This window comes from Gallinula chloropus (genome assembly GCF_964237585.1).
Source record: "Gallinula chloropus genome assembly, chromosome: 1".
Taxonomy (NCBI): domain Eukaryota; kingdom Metazoa; phylum Chordata; class Aves; order Gruiformes; family Rallidae; genus Gallinula; species Gallinula chloropus.
Genome location: NC_140085.1, coordinates 100,152,173 through 100,167,604, shown reverse-complemented (window position 1 = coordinate 100,167,604; position 15,432 = coordinate 100,152,173). Strand labels below are relative to the sequence as shown.

The 15,432-nt window shown below is 41.9% G+C and overlaps 1 protein-coding gene across 1 annotated transcript; it reads left to right on the top strand.

The window, feature by feature from the left end:
• Window positions 1-2,676: 2,676 nt before the first annotated feature.
• MAEL (maelstrom spermatogenic transposon silencer) lies at window positions 2,677-14,150 on the top strand (the record flags this gene model as incomplete). The annotated part of the gene is made up of 12 exons (XM_084278869.1): window positions 2,677-2,808; window positions 3,520-3,600; window positions 5,397-5,499; window positions 7,416-7,571; window positions 8,090-8,131; window positions 9,012-9,139; window positions 9,998-10,052; window positions 10,549-10,690; window positions 11,852-11,914; window positions 12,785-12,917; window positions 13,157-13,235; window positions 14,035-14,150. The coding sequence occupies 12 exons, from the start codon at window positions 2,677-2,679 to the stop codon at window positions 14,148-14,150; spliced, it is 1,230 nt and encodes a 409-aa protein (XP_084134995.1).
• Between the last annotated feature and the right edge of the window lie 1,282 nt (window positions 14,151-15,432).

The following is a 15,432-nucleotide window of genomic DNA, read 5'->3' as shown; positions in this document are numbered from 1 at the left end:
ACTGGGCTCTCCCCAAGGGCCCTGGGGAAGAATACTGGTGACCTGATGCTCTGAAGATGATCTATTCCCTGTTTTTTCTCAGCTCCCCACCCTATTCAGGAAAATCTCTCTCTCCCTGCTGCTTATGAATTTTATTTTCCAACCACACCTCTAGCCCTAGGAGAGCTATTACTGCAGCCTCATGTTTTTTCAAGCTGTTGATGCGCACATTATCTGAATTTCTTGAAAAAGGAAGGGCTGCTAAAGGGAGGGTCCCAAAGCTGCACACAAGAGAAAAGAACATGGTATGAAGCAAAGTAAAACAAATGTGTACAGATACACTCCTAGCAACAACTCTTACAGTAATGTAACAGTAAATACTTGCCTTTCTGCCTGAAAGACTATACTCTGTGAAGGAGTTTGTATTTACAAGTTATTTCCTGCAGTCTCTCCTCAGAGATTTAGCATTACTGTATCAGGAACTAGACCAGAATATAAATTCTTTTCCACAACAGCGAAAGTGACTTTAAAAATGCTCACCTGTTCTAATCTGGTTTACATCACATAAGTTTATACATTTTAACAGTGTTCTTATATTTTTAACAGCAGTAGTAGTTCACAGTAGTAAAATAAACTTGCCACTGGATTTGAACAAGGCAGAATGGCCTCCAGAAGACTGAACTGCACCAGCAGTTTTTAACCCTCAGAGAAACCAAGCCACCAGTGAGACGCAAGAGCAATCTGATCTGACCTTACCTGCCAGCAGTTAGAGCACTGACAAACACAATCAGGTAAGCCAAAGATCTAAACTGAAACCTCCTTTGGAGCTAAGCAGGCTTACATTACCTAACCATAGGATGAAAAAAGCAGATCAGCTGAGCGGAAGAGGGAGTTTTCCAGAGATTTAGAAATGCATGGAGGTTTTTTTAATTGCTGTTTTTATCCTCATGTCTAGGTATACAGTAATTTCAAGAAGACTGGGATAGAAGAAGACTGGAAAGAATCTTCCAAGTCAGTGCTACACCATTTTTATTGAGATTGGGTAACTCCATAGAAGATGGCTGAGTGAGAAGCAGCGTGTGAGCTCTTGTTCTGCTGCACTACACAGGCTCTGCAGGAACTACTACTGTGTGCTGAACAAGATTCCCCCAAAAAGACATGAGAAACAGTGCGGAATATGGGAGACATGACATGCCTAGAGAAGTGAAACCCAGGCAAAATTTAATCGGGCCTACAGCAACACTGCCACTTGAGTAACCCTGTCTCAGATCAAATGAAGGGTCCTCTGTTCCAGGCAACCAGATTTCATAATCCCTTCCATAAACTGATTAAACTTTGTTTCCACTTTTCTATCATGTATTTCAAAACCAAACCACAGGTGTCCTAACTGAAGGAGGCTTTCCTCTGCTCCTTCCTGTATCCCCTGGGCCACCATTATCTGTCACCCTGTATTCTCACCCAGGACCCCAGGTCCTGGTAGTGCTTTGAGCACTAGTGGAGGTGTCAGAGTAGGCATATGACTATGATCATCTTGTCTTAGGGGGTACCAGCTCTTTGGGAGCTGCTAGGGTGCTTCAAGAGAGGAAAGCCAGGAGCTGGGGGGGTGTTCATGCAGGTGGCAGGGCAGCAACCTTGCCCCCAGCCCTTCCCCTGTGACTGGCTGTGACATGCAGTGGAACGCTTGTTTTGGCCTAGATATAGTAGCTGCAAGCAGTAGCAATGATCTCTGAATATTTTCAGCAGTCCCATGTATCAAGAGATTTATTTGGGATATAGAAGTCCAGTTAGTTTCTTCATCGCCTTTACTTTTTAACGTGGAGAAGACTGAGAGGGGATCTTATCAATGCTTATAAATATGCAAAGGGTGGATGTCTAGAGAAAGGGGCCAGATACTTCTCAGTAGTGCCCAGTGACAGGGCAAGGGGCAACAGGCACAAACTGGAATGGAGCAACTTGTGTCTCAACATGAGGGAAAACTACTGTTCTAAGGGCAAGAGAGCCATAGAACAGGCTGCCCTGAGAGGTCTCCTTCTCTGGAGACATTCAAGCCCCACCTGGACGCAATCCTGGGCAATGTGCCTCAGATGATCCTGCTTTAGCAGAAGGGTTGGACTAGACGATCTCAAGAGGCCTCTTTCCAACCCCTACCCTGCTCTGAGTCTGTTCCTCTTTTTTTGTGGTTTCTATGAACGTTTCTGTTTTGAAAAAATCACTTTGTGTGGGTGGGGAGCCTGCTTTTTGAACATCTACAAGAACTTGGTGCAAGCTGTTGGTCCCACTAGGTAGTTCTTATCCTTCAGCACCCAAAGAACATTAAAAAACCCACCCCAAAACCAACAAAAACCCACAAACAAGCGGCAACCAGCCCTGCTGCACTATCCCCAAGGCCCACCTTGAGGCGACAGCTAACACCCGAAGCACGGAGGGCACAACAACCACCCTGCCGGCAGCTTGGCGCTCAGCAAGTCAGGCGGTCAGGCAGCTGTTCGCTAAGTGTAATGGTTGCCTCCCTTTTGCCGCCAAAAGCAGAGCAAGGGAGGGCGGGGGCGGGTGTGCCCCGCCCCGCCGGTCGCTCCTCAGCCCTGTCTCGGAGATAAAGGGCGCCAGTCAGCACCGAAGCCTCTCTGGTAGCGGGAGGAGAACAGGGTTGCGACGGTGTGTCTTGAAGGACCCGAAGCCGGGAGATCGGCGGCCGCTATGGCGCAGCGCAGGGCCTCCCCGACAGCCTTCTACTTATACGCGAGCGATCAGCTGCCCGAGCTGCGGCGGCGCGGGCTGCCCGTGGTCCGCGTGGTCGATGCTTTCCCCTACTGCTACCAGGCGTGGGCGGTGAGGGGAAAGGGCCTTCCCGGGCCTCCTGTTGGGGACACACACACGGAATAGCCTCGGGTTAACGTAGCTTAACGGCGGGGAGGGCAGGGGGAGGGCCTGTGGTGCTGTCCTGCTCCACCTGCAGCGTGCTCGGGCTGTGGCCTAGGCAGCAGCTCACCTGCTTCTTGCAGGTGGGGCATTAGCATCCATCAGGTGGGCTTGCATGGTACCCCTGTGCAGGGGACAAAATGTCAGTGTGCCCTTTCCTGGAGGGGCAGGTAAACTAGCTGGTGGTTCAGCCACTGTATAGTGATTCAGCCAGGCATTTTGTGTGGCTTCATTTGGCTCTAGCTAAGAAGGCCAAGCTGTGCTGCCCTCTGCTCAGGTGCAGGGGGGGCAGCTCTGGATTCCGTGCAATGGAGGTGGTAAACCTGGCTGGCAAGAGTAGCTTCAGAAGACTTCCTTGTTTGTGGTGGGGCAGTGGTAGTTTTCCCTCAGGGTGCTTGCTAGGTGTTTTGAATCAAAGCTTTTGGCTTTTTCGGGGAGAAAGCTACTGGAAATGTTTGAGTCAATGTTGTGGGTTGGCAGTGCTTGCCGAGCACTGATAATGTCCTTTGTGAATGCACAACTAATTTCACACATGGAGTTTGTTGGTTTGTGGGGCTGCTAGAAGGAAGTAGTAATTTTTTATTGGTTTTTAATTTATTTTTTTTTACAATTCATTTCAAGTCATTGACTAAGGAAGAAAGGATGATATACACAGAGAAGGCTCGTAAGAAAAAGGAACGCTCGCAGGAGACAGTGGAAGAGGTAAATGTTGAGAAAGGAACACTCCTCAATGTAGCAAAATGAGGGAGAGTAAGCCATGTTGAGGTTTGGTCAGCTGCTCTCTGTAGCCTCCAGCCTTTGGCAGTTACGACTGCTGTGCCAGTCCGTACCATTATCAAGGTTAAGCAGAATACTGGTTCAAATTGAAGGTCAGACTATTCCATTTTAAACTCTTTTACCAAATAAAACGTGGTCCTTTAACAACTTAGTTTTATGTTTAACAGTATTTTGCAGTGATTAATGTACAGTGTTTTATTTCTAATGGTGTAAATTGGTATGATTTCTGGTGACAGATTTGCGTTGCTTTTGCTTCATGGATGGCCTTAATTTAGGTGATTCTTGTCTTATGGCTTGAAATCACCTCTTGATTTGGCAGTTTTTGTTTTGTGTCTTTTCCTTCTGTTTCTCTTCTCCCAGCAGTTCCCTGAAGCATTATTTGCTTCAGAGTTTGAATTACATGAAGGGTCAGAAAGTTTACTTTGCTCTAGTATTGGCTGGGAGTGTAAAAACTCACGTGTCGGAGCGAAGAGCCTGATTGAGTAGGTGTGTGATACTGCCTTTACTGTTTGGTCGCATGTCACTACATACTGGTTATGAACTATGAATTACTGATGAGGGTAAATTTTAGCACTTTGAAACAATTACATGATTGTAGTTTGGAGTAACTAGCACATCTGGATTAGTTAATTTAGTCAATTGAGACTAGTAGGGAGTGGTTAGGCAGTGTTTTCTGACTTTGGAGGACTGCCTGTATGGAGAAAAGCAGTTTAAAATGTGATCATTGTGTTATCTTAGCAGGCTAAGGGTATGTATTTAATGAAGCTCCATTTTAATATATAATAGAGAACTACATGAAATGACAACTGAATCATAAATGGAGGCTTCTGCAATTTTTTCCAGAAGCCTTAGCATTTTTGAAAGCTGTAATCAGGGAAAAGAGTAATTGCTTTATCCAAATAAAGAACATGTTCCATATTGCATGTCAGTAGAAATAGGGAAGCAGGTATGTATGAGACTATGTATGATCTCAATTATTAATCCTGTCACTCTACACAGACAGCTATGGTTATTTTGTGTATTGAAAGATCTTGGTCATCTTGTGGAGATAACCTAGGCTTACTTAGATGGGACTAATTCCTTGTTCTATTTTAAATAGTTCAACCTGATAATCAACAAATCTTGGCTAAGGTGATCATGTGGAATTAGTGTACCTAGATGTGGGTATTATTTGGGTCTTGAATGATTGAATTCTGTAAGCCTAACAGGTTTCTCTTCCCATCCTCTCAAAAGCTTTGCAGTACTTAATTGGGCACATGTGCCCCTCTTACTTGCTCTGTGTGAGAGCAGTCTAATTCCTCGAGGCTCTATCTGCTCTTCATCATTTCCATTTCTAGTCAAAGGCAACTAACTCATGTGCCAAACTTTATGAAAAAAAGGTTTGAAATTCCATTTTGAGAAGCTCCTCACCAGCTTCAAGGGGTTAAACTGAACAAAATACTATTTTTTAATTTTTCATTAATTACATTTTGTAAAACAAGCTGTGGTTCTCTTCAGTTGTAGTGAGTTGACCAAGATATGTATCTATTAGAAGAGAAACCTTGCTTTCCCCATCTGCAAGTACACACTTGTACATCAACTGCAGACTTACTCTGTTTAACTGTAACTGTTTGTTTATGTCGTATGTTCCTCTAATTAAAGGAGGTGATGGACTTTATTGAGGGGTAAGTAGAGTCTTCTGACTTTTTATATATTTTTTTAAATTTTCTCATCTTTTCCAGACCCATAATCTGTCTCCTCCTGTTCCTGCTTGTCTGACCACAGACAAGCCCAGTGAGGCTCCTTCTCCAGATGCCCCTGCTATGTCTTGGAAGAATGATCAAGGTATAGTAATCTTAAAGTAGTTGATCCTTGTAGATAAAAGCTTGGCTTTTTAAGATACTTTTCAGTAGTACCTATGCAAAGGTTGTTTACATTTTGCTAATAGCCATCTGTGCTGCTTTGTTTTAAGCTAATGGCCTACTGCCCTTAAAAGGCCTTCTGTATTACAAAGGGAAGCCAGTACAAATGTTCCTCGCCCCACCCCCTCCCTACCCCCGCCCCAAACAATTCTATCCTCTGCTTTTTTTAACTTCATGAGAGTGTAGTCACTGATACTTTCTTATTATTTCAGGGTTGGTTTGGTTTTTTTTTTTCAAAGTAATTCTTCAACTCATAGGCTTATGATTTACAAGGCCTAATCCAAATTCAGCATGAAATAATTCTTGTACCAATTGTAAAGGGTGATGATTTGTTAAATACCAAAGTTCAAAATTTGTGTGGTAAAGGTGTTAAATAAAATGATGACCTGGTCTCTTTGGGAGAGTAAAAGAGGGGATATGTAATTTGTCAGTGCTTTTCAAACATCTTGGCTTGCTTCCTTATTGAAAGAACTCTTGAAAACTAAACCTTTCTTATCTGTACTCCCTCTTCAAATGAATGTTTTGATTAGAATTGAATAATGAGCACATCTGTAATATTTTCAAATGAATACTACATTATTCTGAAAAATGGTAAATGGTAGTGCTTGCAAGATAAGTGAAGCAGCCAGTTAATACAAGCTGCGTGTGCTGTGTGGTTAAGTTTCAGCTCAAGCCTTTTACCTAGTAAGTCTCTTGAACTGTTTTCATGTTGTGGTTATGGAGGGGCAGGGAAGAGTAGCTTCGCAACAGGTATTACACTTCTTAGCCTCCTCCCTGTCAGAGGTCATGCTCCCCTGTCATTGTGATGCAGATTTGGTCAGGTTGATCATGGGGGTTGAGCTGTCTCAACTGATCTTTAACCTGAATGATAAGGGATAACTGAGATTTTGTGGTGCGGCTCCTTAGTGTTTCTCTCTTTAAGTCCTGTCTGGTTCCCTGTAGCTGTATACTTTTCTCATTAGGAAAGTGTTTCAGAATGAGGTAAGGGAGGAAGATTAAGACCTGTGTAAGAGCACTGGCATTAATGCTTAGGGCAACTGGTGTTAAATGCTATGAAGTCTGGTATGCAGCATTGTTTCTGTGTAAAAACAGTTTTACATCTCTATTATTTATTAGAACCAGTAGGATTTTTTGATGAAGGGGTAGAAATTTAACAGGAAGGATTAAATACCCACCTTAAACTTCAATGAGAATGCTATGTGATATTCGTGAAGAGAAGGATTAAGGTGCATCACGAACTGTTCTTCATAGTCGGTTAGTTTTTTAATTGGTAAACAATAAATTTATTTCTTAATATTTGCCTCGGGTATTCTTCCCACCTTCTTTGGGAGCTCATTTAGCAGAGGAGAAGCAATCCTTTTAATTAGCAGACTTCATCTTCCCCTACCTCAGAAGATTATTACTGGCCCATTCATTTTCTTGTGTCAGTGAATTGAGCTTGTGAGGCTGCTTTGCAGTTACTGATTTTGCTTCTAACCTTAGTTCCATGAAGGGTGAAGAGAATTATCATGAAAAAGAGTAATAGTCTCTGTTGTTTTCCAAACTGCTTGTTTGAGACTATTGGGTTTTTTTAAATTGTGTCTGTCATCCCCACCCTCCCCCCTCCCACCTCAGTGTCTGCACAACTATGGAAGGTGTACTGGGTTAACCAATATGCTTGACTCTTGCATAAGTATTGGTTACCTTGTCATCTTGGCTACAGAGGAAGATCTGTGTTGTTTACTTTGTTACCCTACTTCACTCACTCATATGATAAAGTGTACCAAACCTGTTACTGGATGAGCTGAGACCAGGGTGGCTTCTTCTGGTGGCTCTTCTGATTTTATTGTATTCTTCCAGCTGTGGTTGCAAGCATCTTGTACTTCCTGGACATTTACAGCCACGGCGAGCTGCCACCCAAGTGTGAGCAGCGTTTCCTTCCTTGTGAGATAGGCTGTGTCAAGTACTCCATCCAGCATGGCATCATGGCTGATTTCCATCACTTCATATGTCCAGGTGAGCTCCAAGAAGGGAGACAGGTAGTAGTTCATCTTGCTTTGAAGAGAGAGAGAGAGGCTTGCTAGTGTCAGTTAATGCTGCCTAGCTTGGATTTCTAGTATTAAGATAGGTTTATTTCTTTGACTATAAGTGGTTGGACTTCTTAAAATATCGAAGCAGTGTTGATTGTTTCTGGAGAGATGGACTTGTGCCGGAGCTGCGTGAAGCTTCAGAGAAGGTAGAATAAATCCAGATGGACCTTCAGATGTTTGCTCTCTATAATCCATGCCAATCAATGTTTGGCTTGATGGGGTGCAAGCATGCACACATTATACAGTCTGCTTTGTTTATTGAAACACGTATAACTGGAAGTAACTTCTCCAAATTATTTGTGGCACTTGTACAAGGCCACAAGGGAAGATGAAGCTGATCCTTTCCGTACATGGAAGTGGTGTGTAGTTGAGAGTTAAGGATCTGTCATTCTTGATATTGGATGATGATTGTTCCATTTCTCTTGTCTTCCTGCTCTTCTGCAGAGGTACCACCACGTGGTTTTCAGTACCAGTGCCAGACTGCGAGTGAGTATCAGTCAGTAGGGAAAAACGATGGCATTCTGAGGTGTGTACAGTTCAGACTCAGCCTGTCTGATCTGTATCCACATGTTTCATAAGTCTACGATCTTGCCCTTTGGGCACCTGTCAAGTTTTGAAGTTTGAGGAGTGACAGAGCAGCTTGTCATGGGCACCTTGTGTGTGTTTCTTGTACCCAAAAATGACAGAGCACTTCGCCCTTTTTATTTTAAAGGCAGTTATTTGTATTCTGCCTTCCTTTTTAATTCAGTGATAACTGAAGTTATTCTCAAATGGAACAACTTAGTACAGCTTGAAATGCTTTCAAGCCTGTCTTAAGCAGTGTCCTTCCCTTGCTAGTCCTTGTGTTTATCTTGAGCATGAAGTGCTAATTCCTAATATGGTTAATCAAAGATAACTAGTTTGTTTTTAAGAGTTGTGTTTTACAGCTTTACATATGTAAACAAAGTTGAAGTATTTATACCATTGTTGTGTCTGGCTTGGCCTGGCTTGTTTCCTTTGTGACTCTTAGGTATAAATGTTTGTAGAGACCAGTTTGTTACTGTTAGGACACTTCCTCCCCTTGTCTACAGAGGGAACAAACCTGGCCAGTGTTTCCCTATGTCAAATACTTAGATAATGCCTTTTAAAAAGAGATAGCTGTGCGTGGGTGTTTGCTCACAGCCCAGATGGGCTGGTCTTCTGCTGGAGCAAAGTTTTGATAGCTTCATTGCAGTACACTGCCTGTAGAGAAGAGGAGGTGTGTGTGATTGTATGCATATAAAAAGATACAGAGGAGGGGGGAAATTGTAGCATTTATGGAAGCAGGACTTCTCCTATCTTGCTTTGTGGGGGTTTTATCTGCTCTCCCCTCTCCCACCTTGATTAGGTGATGCTACGCACAAGATCCCTGTCTCTGGATTTCATCTCCCACGTGCTCGTTATGCCGTCGTCTTACAGGAACTTCTTGAGTTTGCCCAGCCAACCAAAGGTGTTCAGTGTCACTTCTATTGCAGGGTATGGTCAAGGCCAGAGTAAGGTGGTCTAAATCAAAACCTCTAATTTCACTTCTGTTGGATGAGTAAGGAGATAATTTAGTTTGAAACCGAACTGGCGTGTGAGTGAGTAGGAGTTTTCCAAATTTCCTGGTTCCACGTGGGAAGGAATGGCCCTTGGAAGCTAACCTTTTTATAAAGCAGAGATTTGCTTTTTCTCCCTCATTTTCAGCCTGCTCTTGGTTCAGCCTGGCTGTGGTCTACTAGTGTTTCTCTTGGTCTCTTGACATTGTTTAGACTTACGTTAAGTGGTTTTAAGATTGACTTAAATTGATTGTACTCAATAACAGTCACACAGTTCTGCTTTTCTCAGGGTTTTTTTTTGACTCTTGCCCCATGGGAATATTGTACATCTTAATTTTTGTCCTTTTCATTTGTCAGTGTGCAAAAAAAACCCCCAAACAATTCAGAGGCATTTGAGCTTCATGACAGCTATGTTATGTTTTGATTCTGTTTGAGCCTAGTGTTAGTCCTTAAAGGTGGTGAAGGTCAAGATTTTGGGCTCCATGCATAAATGTAGGACTCTGAATAAATATACCTTGGAGTGCTTAAGGGTCACCATCTGTAGTATGGGTCAGACTGTAACCTGTCCCCAGAAGTTAATCTAAAATTTATCCTGGGGTTTGGTTGGAAAGTCTCTGTGGCATTCGGTTCCTCATCAAGAAAACTTGCAGGAACATTGTACATTCAGTGTATGTTCAGTCCCACGAACATTGAACTTCATTTTGGAGGTGACTTACCAGATGTAGTCAGAAGCCTTGCAGATGTCAGAATTACATACTGGACTCGTTCAGTGTAACTGGAATTTCCTTTCCTCTAGTCCGCTGACAGATTCCGAATTAGCTGGTGTCTCAGTCGAATGGCGAGCGTAACAGGTGGGAAATGGACTATTTTTTGTCTTCCTCCCTTAACCCCTGTCCCCTAGAAAGAAAGGTTATGTAATCATGGACTCCCATATTTGTCTGAAAATCCCTAGGTCTCAGAGTTCCTAAAAGCTGGTACTGATAGCTGCAACTATTTTGTATGCTTCTTGTGGAATAACCTGTGCTGTTTCTTGCTCAGGCAGTTAAAGGCAGGGGTGAGGTTACTGTGAAGGTGAGTGTGTGGTAACACCTGGAAACTAACAGCTTCCAAGGAGAGGTGGCCTGCAAGTGGGATACATAATTACTGAGGTGCAGAAAATTAGGGGAATGTAGGACAGCCCACTTTGCTAGGATGCTGAGTTTTATTAAAGCCACTGGTAAAATAATTTATTAAGGTTTACAAGAGCTTTGATGCTGGGTAATGAACAAGGACTGACTGAAAAGAGAGCTGAGGGAATAGTTGCTGACTCTTCTTGTTCTCCTCACCTGGCTTTTCTCTGAACTATAGGTATTAAGAGCCATCCAGAGCTTCTTGCTGTAGAAGACCTGATCATAGAACTTTACCAGAAAAAATACCAAAAGGAGCTCTCCAAGACTTGGGTGTGTAAAGAACTAGATGTCTTCCTGTGGGATTTCTGCAGCAATACCAGGTATGTGGGGTTCTTTCTTTGTGCATATGTATGTTAGCTTGACGTGTCTTGGTGCCCTGTATACAGCTTGTACGCTGCTAGGCTAGAGTGTTCTGTGAGCTTTCTAGTTGGAAATGCTTCTTGTCATGTCATGAGTAGAACTGGAAATACTTTTCCACAAGTGTAAAGATAGATGGCTTTTTAATTCTGAGTCTGAGGCCTAATAGAAAGGATGGGGTGAAAAATGGGAATAAAATACATTGTGAGAAATCATAGAAGTGAGAAAAATCAGACTCTTGGAAGTGTAATTTAGATGGACCTGGGCTGTTTCTGTGCATCAGATGCCATGTACTGTGGCAGCGATGAGGGACAAGGTATGTTTTCCAGTGGTATAAATCAAGTACTCAAGCATAAGTGTTAAGGTACTTTTTTTTTTTTCCGCCCCCACCCCCCTAGAGTGAATCTTCTTTATTACATGTCTGAAATCCTACTTATTTTGTTTTGGGGGATTTTAGGGGTTTTTTTTTAATCTATCTTGAATGGTAAAGCTTTTCCTGCTTTCAGATTTTTCTGTTGAAATGTATTTTTCACTTTTTTCTTCTGCTGCTATTTTAATGAAGAACCAATAATTTAATCTTAAATTTTAGCAGATATTTGAGAGAAAAAATAATTCTTGTAAGTCTGCTTACAGTATGGATTTTAAAATCTGTTGGTATAATAAGTCTCTATCTTTTTATAGTTAGGCAGCTTCCCGTTTCCATTAGTATCTTCACACTGGAGGGAGCCTGTAATAAGAATGGAAAAATCTACTTTAAAATGCACATTTGAAGAGGAAAGTGGGGATGCTTATACTAAGAAGAGCTATTTCACATTAATGGGAAACCTCAAATTGTTGTTTTGAAATTCTGTTTGTCTCCTAAGATTCTCTTTTTCTCTCTTCCCCCACCTGCCCCCACCCACCTCGGCATGAAGCAGGTTGCTTCTGAAGCATGCTTTAACTCTTAGAGCTTAGTTTTTGAACACTGGTCTTCTGTGAAATTACAAAGGTTCTATATGGTCACTGAGACAGAAAGCCAGCATCTTTAATACTAGTTCCTGTTCCTTCTGACCAGACCAACTGTCCACATCAGTTAACGATGTAGATGCTTCTGGAGTAAACCCAAATTGCTTAATGTCGTGCAGGTGCAAGTGGCATGAGGAGAACGATATCCCCTTCTGTGCCTTGGCATCTTGTAAGAAGATTGCGTGAGTATTGCTAAGGAGCTGCCTCCAGTACTGGGGGCTTTTGTGTTGTGTTAGAGATGGATGCTTTTGGCTCTGGCTTTTCTGACTGCCTGGAGCGCTGTACCTCTGGATCTTGAGTTGTATTTATTCCTTTCACCCCCAAGGTTTTCTTCTATTTGTAGCTTTTATTGTGGCTTTTGTGTGGCTTAGCAGAATGGTCTTAGCACTTAGGTGCAGCATAATTTCTGTGATAGCGATGTCCCTTGCTCTGTAGTCATCCCTTCACTACCTCTGTTTACTATTGAAGAGTTGAGCAAATATTAATTACATTAGAACTCACTGTTTTTCTTCAGTGGTTTAGTATACCTGTATTTAGTGAGAAATCCTCACTATAACTAAGTCTATTATATATTTGGAAACTTCTATACTGCCTTATGTATAATGTAGATACAGAAGGTTCTGTAATGCTTTTGGGGTGGGGGAGGGAAAGCCAGCAGTTGAGCAAAAAGGAAATGCATTTAAGGTTGCAGTCAGTAGTACCAGGACTTTGAGAGGTGCAACAATGAACAGTATTTCATTCAAAAAACCCTCTTGTTAGGTAGTGCTGTGCCTTGCAAAAAAACCCAAGTTGCTTTTCACGCTTCAAAGTGATTGTGCTTGATCGTGTGAAAAAGCAGCTTTGACTTCATGTATAGTTGTAGAACAGGCTGGTGCTCTTAGAAATACCTAAAAGTATTTAGCTGCCCTTCTGCCTTTTGTCACCTGCTCTGTGCATCTCAGCCTGCAGTTGCTTTTGTTTGGCAGTGGAAGTAAGAACGCTGTGCTCATGTACATGAACGTTACAACCCTCTTAGCCAAACTTTTCTTGTTTTATTTCCTTCCTCACTCAAGTTACTGCATCAGTAAATGTTTAGGTAGTGTGTATGGAGTTTCACTGACTGCAGCTCACCTGCCTCTTCAAGACTCTGATGACGGGGAAAGCACAAAGGCCAAGATGGTGATAGTGGATGCTGGACGTTTTCAGGTCTGATTCTTTAAGCTTGTATCCTGTTTCATTTCTAGTTTGTGTTCAAACTTGACAATTTCGGGTTAGCTGTTTTCTCTTCAGATACTCTCTTTTGTGGTACATATTGAGCAGACTGGTGGAAGAAAAATAATCACTAGCTGAGTAATTTCTTGTGGGTTTTTAGACCATAATTCATAGGTTTTTTGGATAGTTGCATTTTTAGAAGGCACGTATTGAGTGTTTATTTCTTCATACAGAAAACAAAGGCTGAGGGTTCTTGGTGCGACAGACACCTCACCTCTTCAAGTCAGGATCAAGAGTTTGCCCTCACTAACTGTGAGTTTGAAACTTCCACGTTTTGTAAGGGGAAAGAGGTTTCTAGACTTCATGCAGTTGATGCCTTTCTGAGTTTCTGGGTTTAGATGTTGCCAGTCAGTGGCACAAAGCTTAAACAGCTCTGCATGAGCTGTGCGTATTCCTACGTATGGATTTCTCTAAATTGCTGAAGACTTGAACATGAAGAGTTGTCCTTTCCTGATTGGACACAATCTTATGGTCAAAAAGGTCTCTCAGCATTTAATTTTTCTTATAACTGTTGCTCTCTAATTTAAAATAATTTTTTTTACCTGCTTATACATCTACTACATGAAGTCCATTCTCATATACATAGGAGCTTTGGGACAGGGCTGTCTTTAAAATACTGCCCTTTTATATCACTGTATGTGCGGACTCAGCTGGTACTTGTTGCAAGTATTCTGTTCCAACTCAGTTTTTAAAGACTGTTTAATGCCTTCTTTTTGGAGACAACTTTCTCTTTTGGTAGAACGTGAGCTCAGTTCATACGGGCAGTTCATGGCGTCTTCAGAGGAACAGCATTAAGTTTGCAAGACAAGTAAATGAGAGTTCTGAGTTTGTAGCTGATTCTGTTTGTATATAAAATACATGCTGAATTAAACTCTTCCAACTATATACCATGAAATTGTACATGGTTCAGGTGTTTATAGAGGACAGAACCCCTATTTTTGCCTTTATCTGTTAGAGCTATTGAGTAGGTTCAACTCTACAGCATGTGAAGAACAATTCTGTTAAAGCTTTAAGGGCTGATTTGATTTGCAAATTGTATTTAATTTAATAGGTTCTTCTCCCTGTGGTGTGAAGACTTCCCTTTATGGAACAAGTACCATGCGAGGAAGAGGAGTTACTCGATTGCTGAAAAGCCAGTCTGATCTATCCAAAGCTTTCACTAGTTGAAAATCTTCTTGTGTATGTCCAGGATGGCTGTGCATTCTGACTTTCCTTGCTTCCCTAAGACAACCAGCAGTTTCTGCAGACTGCAGTTTTTCACCTTATGTGCAACCTTTGACCGTTCCAGTTCTCGTTAGAATGAGAAAACTATGGACTGGACTTAAAGAAGAAGAAAATTTTGCTTGTATCTATAGGAAGATTTATTTTAAAGTGACCTGGCACTTGCATCCACTCTTTAAAAGTATGTGCCACGCTAGTTCTGTTTCTTCATGGATGGAGTGCCAATTTTGATTGTTTAGTCAGTATCAGTGGATTAGAAGAATTCTCTAGTAGCCAAATGTGACTTCAGAAAAGTGCTTTATTTAGTCTTTTAACATACTTCCCCTTTCCTGTCTCTGAAAATTAACAGTATCTCCCTCCAAAATGATGGAGGGGAACATTGAAGGTTTTCCGTAATCTGTCACATTTAGCCATGAAGAATTTGAATGGCCATTCAAGGCAAAAAGGGAGACTTTCTATGAAGTGTCATGGAAGAAATTGGTGACAAATTTATCCATCTGTTAATGTTCTTTTACAGGCTATAGACCTCAGGAACAAGGTTGATGCAAAGGGGGAAAAATATGTTTTCTCTTCAAAAAATACACATCCCTCAAACTTGCAGGCTGAAAAAAGTGTAGGTGTTATGGGATCTTTTTTTTTGAAAGGAATATAAAATTCAAACTGATGTATTAATCTGCAAATAAAATTTCCTGAGTTTGATCAGACTGAGTAGATACCACACATAATTATTTGAGGGCACATAAAAACTGGGAGTCAGTCTGATCTGTAGCTCCATAAAATGGACTAGGCCCCCAAAAGGTGTCCATTATCTGAGCCTCCTCTTTAGTCCATGTGTCTTTAAGCAACTGATTCTCAGAAACAAGAGCTTGCTTTTTTGGTGATGGTTCTACTTTTTGCTCCAACAGAGGTCCAGTTGTGAAATGCTGTTTCCGTAGCAACCAACTTGAGAAGATAACTTCATTCCTTGTAGGAACTGAAACTCAAAATTAGGTAGTTCATTCTTTTGGATAAAGGGGTGGGGAGGAAGCCAACCAAAACAAAACTCGAAAGTTGACAAAGTAAGGTTTCAACACATTTAAGAATGAGCTCAAGCATGCTGATCACTATGTCAGAAAAGGCCAGTTGCTGGTTTAATTGGAAACCTCTTACAGTTGCTGTACAGCCAGCTGAGGTCCTTCCTCTGGTATTGCAGGGTCACTGAACCTTTTAGATGCTTCTTACCTAACAG